At 40.5% G+C, this 22,898-nt stretch overlaps 1 protein-coding gene across 1 annotated transcript; it reads left to right on the forward strand.

The window, feature by feature from the left end:
- Positions 1-294: 294 nt before the first annotated feature.
- Positions 295-18,265, forward strand: fam20b (FAM20B glycosaminoglycan xylosylkinase). Its single transcript, XM_044200858.1, has 9 exons — positions 295-804; positions 2,032-2,343; positions 2,567-2,814; positions 2,907-2,993; positions 3,112-3,221; positions 10,432-10,603; positions 14,145-14,336; positions 17,004-17,063; positions 17,162-18,265. Exons 2-9 carry the CDS (start codon positions 2,215-2,217, stop codon positions 17,391-17,393), a joined length of 1,230 nt encoding a protein of 409 aa, XP_044056793.1. The 5' UTR covers positions 295-804; positions 2,032-2,214; the 3' UTR covers positions 17,394-18,265.
- Positions 18,266-22,898: the final 4,633 nt, after the last annotated feature.

Consider the following 22,898-nt stretch of genomic DNA (forward strand, 5'->3'; position numbering starts at 1 on the left):
AACTGTGGGTTCATTTGCAGTGCAGTGAAGGAAAACATTATTTATAATTGAATTTCAAATGTTTGCCACTAGGTATATTCAGTATATAATATCCAACAGTGCAATTTGAAGGAGCTAGTGGTGGGTGTTTTTTTTGTTTTTTTTAACTCAAGTATATTTTAAACAAAACATTAGTACAATTTCAGACCAGACCAAGGGGTTGCAAGATAAATCAGTGGGGTTGTGAGATTTTAACAGGACAGGAAAGCAGAAAATAACTGCTTCATTTCTTGTGAATTACAGAAGAAAAAGAAAAAAAAAACCATGTCTGGCTTCTATTAGTTATTCAATTCAAATAAAGAACTGAAAAGGAATAATCAGTCTTTGGTTGAACTGATCACAGCCTGGTGACATGCAAACTGTGAGAAGAGGTCTGGGATAGGCATCTAAATATAGCTTTGTTTTAAGGGGGCGCAAGTCAAAATAGTTGGGAACCACTGTGGTGAAGTATGGCATTGTAATTCTTTTTCTATCTGCATTGTTATATATCCTTGTATGGAAGTACTCCTAGTGCGCCACTGCCACCTGGTGGCTACCTGGAGCACGTACAGGAGGAGGAGGTGTTTCGGAAGTGGACACGGCAGGCCAGAGAAGGAATCGAAGGAAAAGGGCGGAGGAGAGGGAGCTACCGGGGGGATTGAGAAAATGATAAACCATCGTGACTTTTAGCAGCAGGACAATTTATTATATGAAACTTAAGTATCGCAGGACTTTAAAGACACTTGCGAGCTACTTTGTTTACGGTGAACGACATATGGCTATAAGGTAAGTCAGCTTGGTCGGCAGCCAGTAAAAACAACAGACGACGTAGCGTTACTGTAGCTAGCTGGCTGCTTCAGCTAACCTACACAGTAAGGTGTACAGCGGTTTGCTAAGCAGCTAATGAGCTCTGCCGTGATAGATGTGACCATATCGTTGCAGAAACGGTGGCCTGGCAAAAACGCAGGATTAATCATCGTAGCTAACTAACTAGAGCCATCATTTAGGTGTTTTTATGTGGCCGTTTGCTCACTGGTGTTTAAAAAAAGGGAGCAACATCATGAAAGACCGATTGTGTGGAAGAAGCGACTGCCTGCGTGGCCAGACCTGTGCTGGCTGAGCTGTATCAAAACCAGCTGAAACGTTATTTATAGTATGTTAGCATGCTAATGGGTAGCTTGTTCTCGTTATGTCACAGGTTTGATAACGTTACGCTGGGTTCGTTGGCGCTAACGTATATTAACGACAGCAGAGTGAGTTAACTGCCAGTTGAACGTGGCAGTTGTATTAATTTTACTGCTGTGACTAAAACCTCACAACTCTCAAAGCTGACATGTAAGGCCCCAGGTTTCAGCTCATTTTGTAAATGTGTTTAGATTTAGCAGGCAGGTGAATTCAATATGAGGCTTTGTAATTAGAGAGAGCTGGTAGAGAGCTGTGCTGAGTCCACCACCTCACCTGACCCCTCTGCACCACAGCAGGACTACATGTCCACCATCTCCACACTGGAAACAGGCAGGATCGATAAAAAGACAGTTCTTCTTTTTCCCAAATCCGGTGTTGGAGAGGAGGGATTTTATTAGCTACCTGAATCAGGGAAGTTTGAATGCTGTAAATATGGCCCCACAGCTTTACCACTGCCCGGCCTGTAGCTGCACATACAGTTAACAGCCAAAGTAAGCTTTGCTGTTCATTTTGCACACAGTACAAGTTTTGTGGTGTGGCATACTTTTGAATGTACACACACATTTACACAGACCAGACTGTGTCATCCTGATGTAGTTACATATGCTGGACAGGCTTTAGCTGTGCTGCAGTATTGGGTCATCGTCTGCCTTGAGGGGAAACAAGCGAGAGGGGCAGCAAATCAATCACCTTTCTCTCCACATATTATTGACAGTACAATTTGCATCTCTCATTCTGTTCCCTTTCCTAGTTCTCTTCTGTCGCCGCTCCTCCTCTTCCCTCCCATCCTTCTCTCATTTATGTTTCTCTCCCTCCCTGTTTTCTCAGATTGTAGCTCCAGGAGAAAGGGAAGCACAGCTCCCGTCCTTAAAGAAGTTTGTCTGACGGGGCAGGTGGGTGGGCGGGCGACAGGGAGTTGCAGGGGCCATGCATCAGGGGTGAGGGGGACTCGCTGCGGGGGACACACACAGCGTCGGGTGAGGAGGGTGTTGGGGGCCGGTCGGTGTGGAGATGAAGCTCAAACAGCGTATGGTGGTGCTGTGTGCCGTGCTCCTCCTGCTGGGCCTGGCCAAGATCTTCCTGCTTGACGGAGGCGAGGGCTCCGCAGCCAGCCGACGGGACCTCAGAGCATTTCGCAAGGTCAGGGTGCCAGTCAACTATTTTCATCTTCAGCTTTGGTTAAAAGATATATAAAAACAACAGTGCTGTCATTTGGGAGATTAATAAAGCAGGCTGCACAAGACTCTAATTGGCTCTAGCTAGTATAAAGTCATACTCGACAGTGCTTGTGAACATTTGGCAGATGTGTATACAGTGTATCAATATCATTACACACAGTGTTATTATCACCCACCTTTAACAGATGGAAGCTGGCCTCTCTCTGTCCCGGGGAGCTCGCCTTACCCACACCCTCCAGTCTCCGTGGGAGATAGCAAGCCAGTGGGTGGGCCCGAGAGAGGTGTACCCTGAGGAGACCCCAGAGCTGGCTGCTGTGCTCACCTCTCTCAGCACTGCCAGGATAGAACGGGCAGATGTGGGCTATAAGGGTACGCAGCTCAAAGCCCTGCTGGTGCTGGACGGGGGACAGAAAGTGGTCTTCAAACCCAAGAGGTCAGATTTGTTAATAATTGGATTACACACTTGTATTTTATGCTTTAGAGTGATTCGGCTTTCTTATTTTTGTCCTCTCCACCCTTCCTCAGATATAACCGGGACTACGTGGTGGAAGGCGAGCCATATGCAGGCTATGACAGACACAATGCAGAGGTGGCTGCTTTTCACCTAGACAGGTGTGTAAGCATCGTTATTGGAGTGTCTGACATTTATCCTCTCTGATCTGTTAATGGAGCAGAACTCCTGTGTAATAATGTTCTGGTATCATGTCCTGTTGCTCCGTCCTCTCTGCAGGATCCTGGGGTTCAGGAGAGCACCTCTAGTGGTAGGGAGATATGTCAGCCTGCGAACAGAGATTAAACCTGTGGCCACAGACCAGCTGCTGAGCACCTTCCTCATGCAGGGTGAGTATATGTCCACTCTCTTGTCTTCTCTCACACTTCTAAAATAACTTTCTAGTAAGAAGTGAGTGTTTACAGACATCCCACAATGAGAGTTTAGTGTTATTGTATGAATGATTTCCCTGTCTTTTGACTTATTTGTCCCCTTTCTTTCTAATTCTGATACCAGTTTTCACTCTCTCTGTCAATCACTTTCACTTCTGTCTCACCTTTCTCATTCAGCTCACTAGACCAGGATATGCCCTGTAAAGTCCTGTTTAGTGAGGATGTGGCACTATACAGTTGATACAGTATAATCATGTCAATCAAGGTTATGCTTGACAAGTTTTTCAGAGCACTTAACAAAAAATCAATACAAGAAGAGTATTAAAACCATAGATAGATTTTAATATTCTTCTTTTATGGATTTGTTTCTTTCATAGAGAGTGAAGATGGCTGAAAATGTACTGCAAACTAATAATAATACAATATCCCTGCAATAAGTACTACCTTTTATTAAAGGGGAATTCCAGCAGTTCTACAAATAAAGGTCAGTTTACCTGTCCTGGGGAGTACTGCTCAACCTGTATGTGGCTGTGAATGAGCTTGCTAAACTGTCAGAAAATAACCCTGGTTATGTCATCAGGGGTTATTTTCTCAGCTTGGCCTTGGAGACTACACATTTATTACCAAAAACCTGTGTTACAAACTGGGTGCATGGGGTTTGAAAGACAGTTCAATTCAGGCCTCTGCTGCTTTGATTCTGACTGTTCTTCTTTTATCTGTCTCTTGTGAGTCCCAATAACTTTATGGTATAGCAATACTAAACCACTGGAGTATCCCTTTAAGACTGTCAGAGAGGTGTAGATTAAATTAATTCATCATTCTTGAGGTGTCAAGTGTTGTCACGGTCTCATTAGGGTAAGGCAAAGCAAGGCAAGTTTATTTGTATAGCACATTTCAACAAGGAAATTCAAAGTGCTTTACATAAAACATAAATGTCATCAAGACAAAATGTAAAAGCAACATAAGAAAATATAAAAAGACAATTAAATACAATTAACAAGTTAAAAATAAAATAAAACAGGAGAGTAAACATTACAGTGCAGTGAAAGATATGAATCAAAAGCCTCAAATTTGATTTAATAAAAGGCAGCAGCAAACAGAAAAGTTTTCAGCCTTGATTTAAAGAACAGAGTTGCAGCAGACCTGCAGTTTTCTGGGAGGTTGTTCCAGATATATGGTGCATAAAAACTGAACTCTGCTTCTCCATGTTTAGTTTTGACTCTGGGGACAGAAAGCAGACCTGTCCCTGATGACCTGAGAGGTCTGAATGGCTCATAACATAGCAGAAGATCAGAAATGTAGTTTGGCCCTAAACCATTCAGTGCTTTATAAACCCAACAGCAGTATTTTTGAAAAAAAAAAAAGTTTTTTTGACAGACAGGAAGCCAGTGTAAAGACCTCAAAACTGGAGTGATGTGATCCAATTTTTGGTCTTAGTGAGGACGCGAGCAGCAGTGTTCGGAATCAGCTGCACCATTACAATAGTCGAGTTGACTGAAGATCACTACTTAAAATTCATTGCACTACTGTTCTGCCCAGTCCAATTCATTATTGTACATATCCATCAGTATACTTCTGTTTATAGTAATGCCATCTGTATATAATGTCCATAGTACCACTTGTAAAATATTTTCATAATATTGCTCTATCCTGCACATACTTTATATCCTGCAAGTGCTTATTACATTTCTGGTTAGACCTAAACTGCATTTCGTTGCCTTGTAGTTGTACATGTGTAATGACAATAAAATTTAATCTAATCTAAAGATAAATGCATGAACAAGTTTTTCCAAATCCTGCTGAAACATAAGTCCTTTAATTCTTGATATATTCTCCAGGTGATAGTAGGCTGACTTTGTAATTATCTAAATGTGGCTATTGAAATTCAGGTTTGAGTCCATGACTACACCAAGATTTCTGGCTTGGTTTTTGGTTTTTAACATTACCGACTGAACCTAAGCGCTAACTTTTAATTGTTCTTCCTTGGCTCCAAAAACAATTACTATTATAAGAAAATTCTGGCACATCCATTCGTTGATTTGTTCAATGCACTTACTCTGCGCTTGTATGGGATTATAGTCCCCTGGTGATATGGTTAAGTAAATTTGTGTGTCGTCTGCATAATTATGGTAAAAATATTTTGTTTTCCAGTGGGAGCATGTAGATATTGAATAGAAGAGGCCCCAGAATGGAGCCTCGGGGAACTCCACTTTGTCCGCTCAGATGTGTAATTATCTATTGACACAAAGTAGTTCCTGCCCTTTAAGTAGGATTCAAACCAGTTTAGTACTGTGCCGGAAAGTCCCACCGAGTTTTCCAGTCGGTCTAGTAATGTGTTGTGGTTGACCATGTTGAATGCAGCACTGAGATCCAGTAATACTAAGACGGAAATTCTGCTGAACAGCCGATCAGAGTGATTTCTCTCACTGACGGCCACCGCTGCTGGTTCAACATGCTCAGTCAGCTCGAAAAGCCACAGGCGAGGGCCGACAAGTGACAACAGTGCGGAACACACCGCAAAAACTAGGGCTACAGACACTCATCGACAGCCTGCTGCACTCCTTTATTTTGATAGTGACAGCTCATAGATAAACTGGAAAGGCGGGAGAGAGAGAGGGGGTGACATGCAGCAAAGGGAACAGATGGGTGACACAGGAAGTAAAATAGGTTAAAGAAGAACAATTTTACTTATGACTTGTTAAGGCAAAGTCCATCTGCCTTAAAAATATGTCTGTGGTCCCAGAAAAAGTTGAAATTGTCAAGAAAGTGCACTGAATGGAGGCTACATAGTTAAGAGCCATGTGTTCAACAATATGTAGACAATATGACAATATACATTTGTTTACAATCAGATTTTTCTATACTATTTATACCGGTAGCTATCCCTTAAATATCTCTGGGTGTATTTGGCTATTATTTTCAGTTGGAAACTTTTAGTTGGAAAGGTGTGACCCGACAAACCGAATCACTATGTACTCAGTTGACGAGTGTGGAGAGCATCTCGAACCACAGTAAATTCAGTGTTTCCCCACAATCTAACATATACATAGATTAATGATGTGATGATAAAAAACACAAGTATCTTTTGGTCACTGTTAAAGGTAAAGGTTAACCATGTGCTCATCACTGCTTATCTTTGCTGTCTCACTTTATCTGTTGTTGGCCGGTGTGATGGTTTTCTCTTTGTCACATTGCAGTATTATTATTTTTTTTTTTTTTATCGCAACTGATCCACCAGCTGTTCAGGCCACTCATGTGATTTATGTTCTGTAAATTGCCTTGTGTTTAAAGCCGTCACTTACCGCCAAGCAGGGTTCAACATGATTTGACTCATCATCTCTGTAACTGCCATTGCAATTGTGGTTTATAGAATAACACCCACTATCACAGTGGTATAGGCAGCTACACAGATGTGTCATTTTGTTCTCAACAGAAGTGTTTAATAAAAAAAAAAAAACTTGAAAGAGTTGCCTCACCTACTACAAAAGGCCCCTGCTCTTAGGGGAGTATGGGTGAGAGGAGTACTACAGGAGTAATAGGAGTAATAGGATTCAGGTCAGGACTTAGGCCACTCCAAAGTCTTCATTTTGTTCTTCTTCAGCCATTCAGAGGTGGACTTGCTGGTGTGTTTTGGATCATTGTCCTGCTGCAGAACCCAAGTTCGCTTCAGCTTGAGGTCACGAACAGATGGCCGGACATTCTCCTTCAGGGGTTTTTGGTAGACAGCAGAATTCATGGTTCCATTTATCACAGCAAGTCTTCCAGGTCCTGAAGCAGCAAAACAGCCCCAGACCATCACACTGCCACCACCATATTTTACTGTTGGTATGATGTTCTTTTTCTGAAATGCGGTGTTACTTTTACGCCAGATGTAATGTGACACACACCTTCCAAAAAGTTAAACTTTTGTCTCGTCAGTCCACAGAGTATTTTCCCAAAAGTCTTTGGGATTATCAAGATGTTTTCTGGCAAAAATGAGACGAGCCTTAATGTTCTTTTTGCTCAGCAGTGGTTTTCGTCTTGAAACTCTGCCATGCAGGCCATTTTTCCCCAGTCTCTTTCTTATGGTGGAGTCATGAACACTGACCTTAACTGAGGCAAGTGAGGCCTGCAGTTCTTTGGATGTTGTTGTTGTCTCTGAAAGGCTGAAGAAGAACAAAATGAAGACTTTGAAGTGGCCTAGTGGAGATAAGTTGAGCAAACTGTTTGTGAATGTTAATTCAACGTCTGTTGCATAACAGCAGGACCTTATATGGATTCAGATGTGAATTTGATACAGCATTCTAGTGAGGCTGACAGACAAAGAAGAAGAACAAAATGAAGACTTTGGAGTGGCCTAGTCAAAGTCCTGACCTGAATCCTATTGAGATGCTGTGGCATGACCTTAAAAAGGCAGTTCATGCTCCCTCTAAAACCCTCCAATGTGGCTGAATTACAACAATTCTGCAAAGATGAGTGGGCCAAACTTCCTCCACAGCGCTGTAAAAGACTCATTGCAAGTTATCGCAAACGCTTGATTGCAGTTGTTGCTGCTAAGTGTGGCCCAATCAGTTATTAGGTTTAGGTGGCAATCACTATTTCACACAGGGCCATGTAGGTTTGGATTTTGTTTCCCTTAATAATAACAACCTTCGTTTAAAAACTGCATTTTGTGTTTACTTGTGTTATCTTTGACTAATATTTAAATTTGTTTGATGATCTGAAACATTTAAGTGTGACAAACATGCAAAAAAAAAAAGAAATCAGGAAGGGGGCAAACACTTTTTCACACCACTGTATAAAGTTTTGGTTTTATCTGTCCAGGTTTTTAAATATATATATTTAAATAAATGTGTGATTTCTGCCTTCACCACAACGTTGAAACATGACAACTGAAAATTTAACAGAAACATGTTTTCCAGAAACTGTCCCCCATCACTCTGGATTATCGATCAGACCTCGCTGTCAACAGTATTCAATGACACTACTTTCTACTGTGTAAACTGTTGACAACCTATTAAAAGGGTTGTCTACAGTACAGTAGTTGTGAGAAAATATTCTTTTTGTAGTGTGGGTGAACCAAACCTTAAAGCTGCAGGAACAGTGTCCACACATAGTCATTCACCAACACTGATTAATGGAATCTTTATGCAATCTTTACTTAATAGCACCACAAACTACAGCCTCATAAATGATCATTATCTTGACTCAACACCTATGAGAATCTCACTAACATCTGAATATTCACAGTTCAACAAATGTGATATTTATTGCAGGGCTGATGTATTACTATATATTACTATATGTTTGTTATATTACAGCTCATAAGGAACCTGAGTGGTGTTTTCCATTGCATTACATTACTTCTATTCTGCTGACACATTTATTTAAAGTGACTTACAATAAGTGCATTTCAGCTATGTGGATGCAATCCAAAAAACAAACAATAAAACAAAATAGAAACAATAATCAATAGAGAAAGGGTGTTTGGCTTTGTTTTTTTGTTTTGTTTTTAATGGGCCAAGGTGCAGTCTGAACAGATGAGTGTTCAGTCTGCGACAGAAGATGTGTAGAGTTTCTGCTGTCCTGATGTCAATGAGAACCTCGTTCCACCATTGTGGAGCCAGCACCGTTTTAAAAAGAAGAAAAGCAGGGTTTATTGTGAAAAGCCTGTCTTGAATGAGCCTGACAAACTGAACCAGGATTATTCTGTTTCATAAAGCCAACTCCAAACTTATGTGATCAGACTGAGACAGGTCTGGTTTAAGAACTGACATTGAAACACAGACCTGAGATATCAAGCCCAGATCACATCATTTCACAGTGAAGAAAACAAACATGTTGCAGCACTTTGCTTGTAAGCATGTTTTTGTGGGTTCAAATCGAGTTTTAGTGATGTGAACCTTCTTTGTATCATATGTGCTGAAAATTAATGTACAAGATGTATTATTTGCAGCATGACATGAAATAACGTTGGACTATCAAATGGGACCCCTAACTAGTAATATGATAACCCCAAAAGACATTTGATCATGTAAATTACATGAGAAGTGGAACATGTGATGACATCATGGATCGAATACTTTTTCCCAGTGTGAGGATGAGTAGTTACCTTTAATCATATTATTACACTGAGCACATCCTCTGCATTGGTAGCACCCATTTGGAAGAGGTTTTAACAAGGACTGTGTACTTTTTTTTTTCACCGATTACATCAGAATGTACAAGGTTGTCTGTTACGTCCTCTTCAATAGACTATTACTGGTGGATATTGCTTTGTCTGATGATCAAACCCAGTCTGTGGCAGTTTGGCGTATAGGTTGTACTAAACATGATGGAGTATTTATTTTTTTGTGGGGGATTCTCGTGTAATTTCTTGACTTCTGTAAGGCCATGTGATAGGCTTCCTCCACACAATCACTTGGATAATCCCGTTCTACAAACCTTTTTACATATCTACCGATCAATAAAATCCTCTGGTGTGACAAAATCTTCTGAGTCTGAAAAGGTGACTTCTAGGTAGACCATGTTTTAGGGGTGTGGGGTGATAGCTATTTGCAAGCAGTAAGGTGTTTCGATCTGTTTCTTCTCTGTATAAAGTAGTACATAGTGTACCAGACTTCTTCTTAAGCCACATGTCCAGGAAATGAGCTATATCAAAAGCATTTCTTTTTCATTGAGAAGTCTTGTGAATGTAATCCATCCAAGTCCCTTAAATACAGACAGAAGATGTCATCAATGTACCGATACCATTTGAATATTTTATCAACAAAAGGATTTTCTGTGGGGTTAATACAGCAGTAAGTTCAGTCTGCTGTCTGCCCATGAAGCAGAGATGTAGATTTCAGCTCGTCGGTAGTCCAAGGATGTGTTACTGTCTCTATGTTTAACTAGTACTGAAATTATTTGTTTGATTAGCCAATTAGTCAGTCAACAGAAATTAATCAGCGACTATATTCGAAATTTATTTAATCGACAAAAAGGTTTGTTAATTAATTTGTAAGGTGTAAGGAATAAAACCTAATAGTCTAATTCAGTTTTCTGTTACTCTGTTATTGATTTTGAACTTAGCAGATGGCTCCATACTGTACCTCCTTACAATGCCATGTTTGCAAGTCTTTCATGACGACATGGTAAAGTGGCTTTATTTTCATTGTGTACCTTTTTTTTTTTCTCTCTCTCTCTCTAGGTAATAATACATGCTTCTATGGAAAGTGTTATTACTGTCGGGAGAGCGAGCCAGCTTGTGCAGAGGGAGAGATAATGGAGGGATCGTTAACCCTTTGGCTGCCAGACGTCTGGCCATTGCAGAAACACAGACACCCCTGGGGACGCACATACAGAGAGGGCAAACTGGCCAGGTGGGTGTTAAGTTCCAAAAAAGGATCTCTGTAGTTTTATTCAATTTTAAAGTCAGGGAAAATCCTACGACATGACTGAATTATTGATATTGATGTTTATCAGAGGAAATGGAAATGTTGCTGTCATGATGCTGCATCAGCTCTTCCATGATGGTGGTTTTGTAGGTCAGTGGTTTTTAAGAGACTGGCTTGTACTTTCCTAATATTAAAGAGTAATGACACTCCACCTACTCCTTTTATTTTAATAAAAGCTTCCTGGGTGGGGGAGTGACTGAAGGAGGGCTACGTTAGTGAGGGCAGAGTATGCTATGATCAGCTCTTTCATCATTTGATGCATGAGTTATTAGTGATGTCCATCATAAGGTGCTGTAGTGTCAGTGTCAGCAGAGTGAATATTTCTATGAACACAAATAAAAGCTCTAATAGTTTTGATCTCATAAGCAACCTGAATACCTAATTATGAAGTTAAATACCACTAAATGTATATCATTGAAATGTTTTACTTTGAAAAACATTTATCTGAATTCATGGCGTTTATATCCTTCTCTTTCCAGTAAGTAATTTCACATGGTGCATTTTCAGAAACTTGTTTTTAAGTGTTTTTCCCCTCGGGTTCACAAATTATTATTCAAGTTGCTAAAATTCAATTAGTCAAACTGGATCAGTAAAATAAAAAACAAGCAAACACCTAGGTGGCCAGAGATTCTTTCTTCTCTTCGCAGATTAGATGCTTGGATGAGATAAAAATGTAAACTGATAGGACAGAGTTCTCCTCTTTTCCATTCAGGCTCAATTGCTATTCCTTGGTAACCCGCAACTTTGAGTTTTTAATCATTTAAATGATTTCTTTTCAATGTTTTTTAAATTTGTCAATTCATTAGTTGATTGTAATTTTAAAAAAACCCAAACCTTTGTAGTCTTCATCAGGGTTCAAAGCAGGAGAAGTGCATCACTTTGACCATTTTATGCATTCAATTAATGAATAATCTTTTTTTAAATTATATTAAGACCCATACCCTAGTATGTGTCTTAATATAATTTTTAAAAAAAAATTGCTAAGTTTATTTTACAGATTTGTAATTTGGTAATTTCTTAATAATTTCCAAGACATTTCCTGTAAAGAACTTCCATCCATCCATCCATCCATTTTCTTCCGCTTATCCGGGGCCGGGTCGCGGGGGCAGCAGTCTAAGCAGGGACTCCCAGACTTCCTTCGCTCCAGACACTTCCTCCAGCTCCTCCGGGGGGATCCCGAGGCGTTCCCAGGCCAGCCGAGAGACATAGTCCCTCCAGCGTGTCCTGGGTCTTCCCCGGGGCCGCCTCCCGGTGGGACATGCCCAGAACACCTCCCGAGGGAGGCGTCCAGGAGGCATCCGGATCAGATGCCCTAGCCACCTCAGCTGGCTCCTCTCGACGTGGAGGAGCAGCGGCTCTACTCGAGCTCCCCGTGTGACTGAGCTCCTCACCCTATCTCTAAGGGAGCGCCCAGCCACTCGGCGGAGGAAGCCCATTTCGGCCGCTTGTATCCGCGATCTTGTCCTTTCGGTCACTACCCAAAGCTCATGACCATAGGTGAGGGCAGGAGCGTGGATTGACCGATAAATCGAGAGCTTTGTCTTTCGACTCAGCTCCTTCTTCACCACAACGGTCCGATACAGCGCCCGCATCACTGCAGGCGCTGCACCGATCCGCCTGTCAATCTCACGCTCCATCCGTCCCTCACTCGTGAACAAGACCCCGAGATACTTAAACTCCTCCACTTGGGGCAAGGACTCCCCACCCACGCGAAGAGAGCAAACCACCTTTTTCCGGTCAAGAACCATGGCCTCAGATTTGGAAGAGCTGATTCTCATCCCAGCTGCTTCACACTCGGCTGCAAACCGTCCCAGTGCATGCTGCAGGTCCTGGTTTGAAGAAGCCATCAGAACGACATCATCTGCAAACAGCAGAGATGAGATCCTGTGGTTCCCAAACCGGACACCCTCCGGCCCCTGACTGCGCCTAGAAATTCTGTCCATATAAATTATGAACAGAACCGGTGACAAAGGGCAGCCCTGGCGGAGTCCAACATGCACCTTTTTTTAAATTATATTAAGACCCATACCCTAGTATGTGTCTTAATATAATTTAAAAAAAAAAATTGCTAAGTTTATTTTACAGATTTGTAATTTGGTAATTTCTTAATAATTTCCAAGACATTTCCTGTAAAGAACTTGTTATTTATTATTAGACAGTGTTTGATTAGTTTTAGTGCAATTTATAAATTCCAATTAAATGCTAGTGTTAATTTCTTTTAGTCTTAGTCTTTTAGTCAGTGCACAGCAGATCAACTGAACATGCAGAAATGAGAAATGTGTCGACCGGCAAGCATACATTTCAACATATATGAAGAATAAGGTTTCCTATAATAAATGAACGGCAAAAGTAAATTTACTTGAGTTTAAATAGACCTTTTCTTTCAAGTACGTTCCTGTTTTCCCCATAATTACTACTACTATAATACTATTACATTGTTCTTTCCAGGAAACCTAATGGAAATGGTAAGGAAATCATTAAAAAATTACAGATCCAAAAAAAAATAAATTATAAATTACATTTTACTCCAAAGTATTGTTTTTCCCCAAAGAAACTGTACTATGTCATCACATAGTGCTCACTCAGCAAGTGGTATTCCATTGTCTGTAAGAGTGGTGGTTAAACTATGCAGAAGTAATAATTATTGCTAACAGATATTTATTTACCACTACATTGAGCTAGCAGAGCAGGATTGCTATAGTAGTAGTGGACTGCATTATGCCTTTGGAATGCTAACGAGCTAATATGATATTGAAACACAGACTACCAGAATGTTGTCATACATGTATGGTCTCTTTTCTGCTGCCATTATACTGCATTATCAAGGTTAAATTGTGGATGATAGCTTAAGGTGAATATTCTGCCCAGAGGTGCTTGAATGTAGATACAGCAGGGCCATGAGCACATTATATTGACATCATCAGAGAGAATCATGACACTTGACACTCACTCAGTGGTCATTAAATGTTAAGCTAAAGCTGACTTTACAAGAAGTGTCTCGCTCTCGCATAGGGTAAGTATAGGGTTTTTTAAGAAACATGCTTGGCTGTAGATCACGAGGGTCTGTGTCTTGGCCGTCTCTGCTCTGAGGGCAGGGAGGAGGTTGTAGTGAGTGTAGAGTGAAGGTCATAGAAGTATTGTGTATGAAGAGAGTACAACTGTATACAAGGAATTCACACACAAACATACAAAAAAAACATACTGAAATGCAACATAAATAAAGGCCACCTCACATTTGTTTGCAGTGGCACATCATTTTAAAAGACATAGTCATATTTTATAGGCATCAGAATTTTTAATCAATTTGGCTAAATTTTTACCTGCTCATAAAAACAGATACCACCTTTTGAATATTTAGTGGCAGTGGTTTACTGCTGTGTGTCTGCATGCATGACAGACCATGTATTATAAACGTGCTAGATTTGGATCTGATTTCAATGGATTTGTATTCGTGTGTATCGTCTAGGTGGGAGTATGATGAGAGTTACTGCGAGGCGGTGAAGAAAATGCCTCCATATGATGCAGGGCCGAGGCTGCTGGACGTCATCGACACAGCCATATTTGATTATCTCATTGGGAACGCTGATCGGCATCACTATGAGAGTTTCCAGGATGACGGCGGCGCCAGCATGCTCATCCTTCTCGACAACGCAAAGAGGTGGGTAATGTGAAGGATTTAACAATCAAGATCAATTCTTTTGTCCTTTATTTTATTTTTATTTTTTTTAAATAACAGATCATCATTTCCCTTGAAATCATTCATATTGAGCAGATTTCCTTAACAGAGTTACAATAATAAACTATCAAAAACACAAAGATGCATAAATCAATAAATTTAAGGTTTTTCAATGATATAGGAGAATCAAAATGTTCATTGTAAAATTCCCTAAATTCCCTAAATTAAACAGAACTTTTTCATATTGGACACTGTGTAACATTAAACCACATTGGCACAGAAGGGATTACTGTCTTTCCAACAAAGGAATATTGTCAGTTTAACTGGAAATGTCAAGTTTGTTAGAGTTAGTTTTGCTCACAACATTAACATGTATAAAATAAATCCGTAACACTGACTTACTGGAAAATTCGGCACTCTGCAAACAACATGTTTTGGCACATTAACACACAAATAGGTGGAAGTAAAGAATTATATTTACTCACATGACTGTAATGTCAGTCGTTTTTTTGTGTACTTGTACTGTTTGAGAATTTTTAAACCTCTGAGTGAAGCTGAGTGGACTGGTTATAGTGGGTCAGAGAGGCTGAGTGGACTGGTTATAGTGGGACAGAGAGGCTGAGTGGACTGGTTATAGTGGGACAGAGAGGCTGAGTGGACTGGTTATATTATGCTTTGAGAATGAACGAGCAGAGAAGTAGAACCTAGAGCAGATTGTGGAGGACTTCAGGTGCACAAGGCCCACAAGGTGTGTGTGTGCGCTATGTGGTGTATAAAAACTGTGTAGTCTCTCCTTTTCTTTAATATGTGTTTGTGGGCTGCAGCTGCTATGGTCTCATTTTGTCCTCTTTTAACATTAATGCCAGTAAGGCTGTACAGAGGAAGGTGGATGTATATTTGTAACTGATAATCAATTGTATGCTCAGGGTGCAAAGTGCCTCTATAGAAATATCATTTGTTGTTGGTTTGGACATCAGTATTCTGTGGTGTGATGTTGTTCCACTAGTGTATACGTTGACATTTAATGCAATTTATTGTGTAGCCTAAAGGTGTTCTTTAATTAAACAGTACTATCATATATCAAGTGACATTTTTTCTTTACTCGTTCCATCCCAGCTCACAACAGTCTGATTCTTTTTAAGAAGTTCCCTTTTTCATCTTATATTTGAAGTCTAATTTTCAGTTGCAGTTTGTTCAGACATTTTCCCCCATGCCCATCTTTTTCAAGAACTCACTTATCACCACTGAAACCACTTTATAACTGACTCATGGTGAACATCCACTTCCATGAAGTGAGGACATCTAGCAGTCAATCCCTCTTTGAAGTTATTTTGTTTTTGGTGATCAAAACCAACAGTGGAAACTTTTCCGTCTCACTTCAACATTTTTCAAGAAGTAATCACAGTTGTCAGGATGAGGTCATGAACTGAAGAACCTTTTACCTGGGCATAATGGCTGTTTTTCCAATTGAGCTACTGATTATATCATTTATATCATCATATATTGAATGGAAAAAACAGTCAGTGAGCATTTAGTGTCATTTTAGTGGCTTCATATTATTTGTTTTGTTTTTTCTTGATATTTTGGCACAAGTCTGGGATCCCTATCTGAGAAGAGACTTGCTTTTAAGTTGAGCCAGCCAGCAGCAGATTGTCTACTGCTTCCAAGAGTTGAGTCATTTCCTTACTGAGCAGACAGTCAGTGTCACATTATACTAGAATTAGGGCGGAAAACTGACCAAAACCGACACATCAATCTCTCACCAACTTAATCTAAGTAACATCTGTGTGTTCAGGAAATGAGCTCCTTCAGACTGGCTGTCTTCTGCGGCTAAAAGTAAATCAACAAATCACATCTGACCCAAAGTAACAACTGATTGTATCCGTTGTAAACCATGAGTGCCCAACAAAACCACTGCGATTTTTAAGGAGTTGCAGCTGAGGCCATGAGTGCAGATGAGGAACAGCTGGTACAAAAAAAGATGCCGGCCGTGTGGGCACACTTGGACGTGTGGCGTCAAGATATAAAACAAAACTAAGCAAAATGTAAATACTGTTGGAAAATAGTCGTGGTTTGAGAGGAAATAGCAACATGTTGTTCCACCTGTAACACAGCCATGTCTGCAACATGACCAGTGCATGGCCTTGAAAGACAAAATGACAACATTTGCACACTTTACCTGAGCACTGTAATAGATACAGTTTCAGTTACTGAGCTAAATGTAACAATTTTTAACAATCCAATACTACAATTTCTGGACAGATCTTTACATTTTAAAACCAAAATAACTTATAAATGCTTAATAATGATGTGTCTTCTTGCATTATGTCCCACTTGATCCTTTGGATGATTTTAAACCTGAAGGCTCATCAGAAGAGCACATCAGGTAACAGGGGAACTGCTGTTATAACAAACACAAAGTTCACGCTCGGTCTGGTTCAGTTGACTTTGCTGAGTGGAGTGTGTCGTAGACGTGTGTGTTTTGGAGTGTGTGTGCAGTTCTCTACAGTGCCGTGGCCGGTAGAGTGTGGCTAATGCATTTTGATAGCTTCTTCTAACCGCAGTGCAGACGGGGCTCTTGCTTCATTTGCCTTACTTTTAGTTTTTAATTGTAATTTCATTTTATGTTGTGTTTTTTTCTGTGTGCAGCTTTGGGAACGCAGCTCTGGATGAGCGAAGTATCCTCGCACCACTCTATCAGTGCTGCATGTGAGTACTCAGGAAATGATCAAATCTCAATTCTTGATGATCAAATTTTTATGATAATTTTTTACTACTATATCTCTTGCTTTTCCTTTCTCTCTCAGGGTTCGTGTGTCCACATGGAACAGGTTAAACCTGCTGAGAGGGGGAGCTCTGAGTTCAGCAATGCGGCAGGCTCTGGCATTCGACCCTATCCACCCAATCCTGGCCGAGCCACACCTCGCAGCCCTGGACAGGCGTCTGTCTGGAGTCATAGCAACTGTCAAGCAGTGTATGGAGGCACAGGGCACTGACAACACTCTTATAGAGGACCGAATGAACCTCCCACATCCCTAGATGCAAGGGACAGGAGAAAACAGAGGAATGGGAACAGCGAGGACTCAACTTCCTGAGCCTGGAATAGAGGACAGGGAAGGAGGCGACTGATCACATGTATGAGCTCTGGTGTTAAAGAAAGAGATGAGTAAATGGATCGACAGGGTGGCTTGACTGGGTACTTCTTCCCCCCTTGTCCTTTCCTTGTTTGTCACTCTGATAAGACTGGACTAGTTCTCTAAAAGGAATCGCTGGATTCAAAGTGTCACTTTCAACTACATAAACGTTTTCTCAGGACTGTTGTACACTATAGGACAGGCTGTAAGGACCCCTCCATCTACTACTACTTCTGGCTGTGACGACACTCCTGCCTTGTGCCAAATTCTCCCTCCCAGTCCACCTTTCCCTGAGGAGTCAGCTTACAGAGGAAGGAGGTAGACACTCAAAGGAGCAGGAGATGAAAATGAGCCACCAACATCTCGATGAAAGACACTGTACAGCTGTGTTTTAGGCTATTTGGAGCCAAGAAAAGAAATGTAGATTCCTGTTGAATTAACAGGAAAATCGATCTATTTTAGAACTGAAAAATGTTTTTTTCCTTGAATTGAAATTGAACTTTGATTGGAAGGAATTAATTCAGCCCTACCGCATCATTGTGTACATATTTAACTAAGTAGTGACATAGAATTGTGAGACAAAAGAATATACATTTGTGGATTATAATAATTAAACTTAAGGGTGTGCGTGTGTGTGTGTGGGTGTGTGGGTGTGTATGGAGGAGTGCCATATTGTGCCGTTAATAAGAAAGCTACTGACATGACAGACTTGAAGTGAGGGGACACCGTGGTTGGGTGTGTGGGTTCATCTTCAGCATTAAACTATGATCTATTTAACTGTGGTCCTCTCTGTTATCTTTTTACCCATGTGTTCGCCACTAAAAAAGCACAAAGTCTGTTTTGAAATATGTGTTGGTGCTGCCAATGCTACTATTAAGAGCTATTTGGTTTGTGTTCGTGTTGGAAGGGCTTTCACTTTAATCTTGCTCAGATGCTTTTTATTTTAGTCATATTTGATGTGAGATACGATACAGGTCATATCTGGAACACACTGGTTATAGTTAACATTTAGTTTATAATAAGTCGTTTTAGTTTTCATCTTTCATGGTCTCACTTTCTGTAAAAGTTTGTTTTCATTTTTTCAAATTGGAAGAGCTTCTCATGCAATAAATTTAGTCTAAATATAAGGTGACAGTAATTCTTGTTAGTCACATATTAGTCAGAGCCATTCCAATGCCTGTGCGATTTTACAGCCAATTGTGTGCATCACAGTGTCTGTCTCACAGTCCGATTTCTGGCCTCAGCTTTGATTAGAGTTTTGCTTTCATTTTTGTTATCTGGAGATTTAAACAGATATAAGTGCTGAAGAGCCAGTGCAGCTTGCACATCACAAAATAAAATCCATGTAGGGTTTTTTTTTTTTTTTTAAGACAAAGACTTTGATGATTAAGGTGGGGAGGTGTTTTTTAGTTGTGGTTTGCACACCTGTGAGTACATCAGCAACATCCAGCTGTCTTAAGGTCTGATCCTCCAAAGTTGTGAAGACTTTAAGAGCAGCTGTCTGTAACTGAACTGTAAACAGACATGTCTGAATGTTATCCTGATTTTCAACTTTTCACCTTAAGCAAATTGTAAATTTGAGCAAACTTTAAACCTCAGCTGTGCATGTCCCACTTTTTTCATGTTCGCACACTCAAGGTGTAGGGGTTTGTAATAGGATGTGTGTGGGCTGCTGATGATTAACCAGATAGCACTTGTCTTCCACAAACTCAAACTTTCCTAACCCTTTTGCTCTTGATGTCTGTCAACTCAAATTTGAACACCCAGCTTGTCCAAAAACAAAAACACTCCTCATCCCTCTGACAACTCAGTATTCCTTAAATGAATATTTCTGACCTGTGAACAGATGTAAGTGTTGTTACAGTACTTCTGGTGATGGATTTCCCCATTTGAGTGTGTGCTTCTGTTACAGATCATCTTTCACCACAGGAGCCTATCCTTATCACTTGACATTTACTTCATCTTGTTTGTTAACCCTAGTAGTGATGGTATCATGGCTAAGTGTGTACTCTTACTTTCTGGTGTGAGTGAGTTTTGTTGTTTTTGCTACACCCACAGAGGGGAAACTTAACTGTGAAACCATGTGGCAGGTACCCCCTTTCCCACATGCAGATGTTCACTCTCAGCTGCCTGCTCGTCTTGCTGTCACATCCAGCCCCTCTGTGTTTATTTGTGCAACAAGCCAGATGATGTAGGACACCTGTTTCGTTTAGGCTAAGCAGGTGATGATGGTAAACTTGATGATGAAAACCACAGTAGATCATGTTGGGGCATATCAGGTCATGTCAGAGTAAATACTGAATGTGCTTCTACACAGGGACAACACTGAGTTGCCTGATACCTTCATATTGTGTTGACACTCAGAACTAATTATTGTCTTTTTGTCTGTTTGTCACCATAGCTGCCATCACGCCATTCAACATTCAGCCTTTATCGTTTGACTTTTCACGTGATTTTTTTATCTCTCTTTGATTGAATAATATTTTTTGCTTCTTATGTTTCCTCAAATAACTCATTACTATATCCCTCTAGGATAGATACCATGTGAAATGGACAAAGTACCACTAAGCTTCATACACTGTAAACTCACCACCGCAGAAGTCCCAACACCTATTATGGGTGTATCAAAACCGGTGTGTAGGAGATAAAGATAAAGTATGACATGATGGCTTGACTTTGGACAGAGCCAGTCTAGCTGTTTCCTCTTGCTTCCAGGCTTTATGCTAAACTAAGCTAACGGACTGCTGGCTATAGCTTCATATTTAGTGTACAGATATGAGAGCAGTATTGATCTTCCCATCTAACTCTCGGCAAGAACGCGAATAAGCGTATTCCCCAAAATGTCAAACTATTCCTTAATATAAATTTGCATGAACTCAGGCAACAATGGGGTAGGCGGTGTTAATAAGGGGCCCCAGTTCATTTTTGCGCCCCCTGAAGGATATTCCCTATATTCCGGCCCTACACTGATGTGCAATTTATTAAGAAGCAGTTAAATTTCTTTGTGTATTTTTTGATTTACCACCACACAGGATGGTGCCCTATTTTATGAACTTCATTCCCCTTTGCTTACTTGCGTATGCAGTTGTTAGGGCTATCAACTGGAGACAAAGAAAGTTAAACGTTCATTTAATTTAACAGCATGAAACTCAGTTCTGATGTGGTGAAAGAAGCCTACATTTCTCCTGCTCAAGAGACTCAAACTTGACTGTCTTGTTGAATCAAGTAACCTCAGATTAACTTAATCTACTACACAGTGACTACAGTGGAGGAATATATTTTTTAAAATAATGGTCACAGGAGCCACTTTTGTCTCTGGTTTCCTATAAATAAGTTGTGGCTCTACTTCCTCAGCGGGTTCACATCTGTCCCCACACCCCCTTATGAATGTTATGGGAACATGACTGTGATTGAAGCGTACACGATGTGGGAGGTTTTCACTCCACTCGTTTTGTGTACGAGCATCTCAGTGAGTAGTGCAGCAGGGCTGACTGTCAACCAATAAGCTCCCGGTGCGCAGGTTTCACTCCTATATCTGTATCTCGCACGCTGTGTTTGTGTGTGTATATATGTGTGCGTCTGTGTCATACGGGTGCGCAGCAACCCCCCACCCCCCACCCACACACAAAGGCGCAGACAAAATGAAGAGCACATCACGAGCAGTTTCTTTCCAGTCACTCCCCTCCTCTCACCTTGCCCTCTTGCGTTAAAAGCCTCGCGGAGCTCCTGCAGGGTGCTCAGAGTAATAGTGGACCGGAGGAGGATGGATGCTGACAGAGGCCGCGTGGTCCACCAGGAGAGGCGCGCGAGTAAGCTCGCGGTGGTAGTCGCGGTGCAGAACGTGCTGGTGGCAGCGTGCCTGGTGGTCACGCTTTACGTTTACTCAGACGTTCATGGGCGGGTGAGTAAACTGTGAGTAAAGTGTACTGTAGAGAGGAGCTGATATGCAGACTGTAGCCTGTTGGTTAATCATTCATTCTAATCTTTCAGTTTAAAATTCCCTATTTATTGATATTGATATTTATTCATACCTCTGTTACTGCTGTGCAATGTCCTCCGTCTCATTATAATCTTAATAAACTACACTTAACTTGACAGTTCATGCACTATTACCTTATGCCGTATTATTATCATCAACCGGTAAACCCACTTTGTACTTCACACTTATTTTATACTTATACCCACTTGGTACTTAATTTATTTTCTGACCTGTATTATAGTGTATTATATTTTTTGCTTAATACTTCTATTCCTGTGTGCACTGACGTGATAGTGAGCTGCTGTAGCAAAAGAGATTCCCTTCAGGGATCAATAAAGTATTTCTGATTCTGAACACTACTGAGAATTTAAAAAGGCCTGCTTAAGTGATAAAGTTGACAAACTACACTCAAAATACATCCCTGCTGCTGGGTGTTGATTTATTTCAAGTACACAAAAGTGTACCTCAAAATTTGATCATTCAACAGATACAGACCACTTTCTCTGCTTGTGCCTAAATGAATTGAAATGGCTATTAAACCGTAGCTTATTGAGTAATAAAACCATTGCTTTAGTGGATGTAATAATCATCTAAGTGGATATTAAATATCAGACAAACTTTATCAGACATTGTATGTCTAGCTTTTTTTTTTTGTACATTATATGAAAACTTCCCTTTCAGTGCAGCTTTGTTTCATTCATACGCTGTGTGAGGAAATGTCTGGGTCATGCATATGCAGACTGCAAACTGTGCTGATTGTCCTTTATTGGGAGCAGCTATTCTGCTTTCACTGAGATTTTTGAGTAAGCATTCAACTTAACTCATATTTGTATTACAAATTTTACAGAGTAACATTCAGTTGTGCCGTTGTTACACAATCAGGTAGATATCACCTTTTAAGTTTGCACTGAACCTCTTTTCCCTGTGAGAAAGCTTTCTCATGCAGAAAATCTGGTCGCTAATGCGGAGGGAACCAAATTGGAGAGGGACTGTTTGGTGCAGTCCAGTGAGTTCATATTCAGTTAGTTCAGCCACATTTCACTGAGATCATATGGAACTAACTAACCAATCTCAAAAGAGCTAATTTTACTTGTGGTTTTCAGTCTTAATATTAAATCTAGGGTGATATTGAAATCCATGAAAAGTTGGCTTGAGTCTGATAGAGCAGAGCTACGGAAATTACACTATTTAAAAGTGAGAGAAGAGGAATGGGTGTGCAGAGTTTCTCCAGATATCTTATGACCTGGATGACTGATTATCAGCATAGACATATCTGCACGGTTACTGTATAATGATCATTTTAATGACTAACATTTGTTCTACATTTAGGCTCTGGTGTTTATCACTGCGATGCTACTCTCACTACAGTTATTAATCATCCCGTTGTGAGACTTTCCCTAGTTTCTGTCAGCCTGCCTATTTTCACACCAT

The sequence above is a fragment of the Siniperca chuatsi genome, linkage group LG6 (genome assembly GCF_020085105.1).
Source record: "Siniperca chuatsi isolate FFG_IHB_CAS linkage group LG6, ASM2008510v1, whole genome shotgun sequence".
NCBI lineage: Eukaryota > Metazoa > Chordata > Actinopteri > Centrarchiformes > Sinipercidae > Siniperca > Siniperca chuatsi.

Coding starts and splice junctions, on each gene's coding strand:
- fam20b (XM_044200858.1), top strand. CDS start 2,215: ATGAAGCTCAAACAGCGTATGGTGGTGCTGTGTGCCGTGCTCCTCCTG. Junction 2,815..2,906: donor GTGGTCTTCAAACCCAAGAG/GTCAGATTTGTT, acceptor ACCCTTCCTCAG/ATATAACCGGGACTACGTGG. Junction 2,994..3,111: donor GCTGCTTTTCACCTAGACAG/GTGTGTAAGCAT, acceptor TCCTCTCTGCAG/GATCCTGGGGTTCAGGAGAG.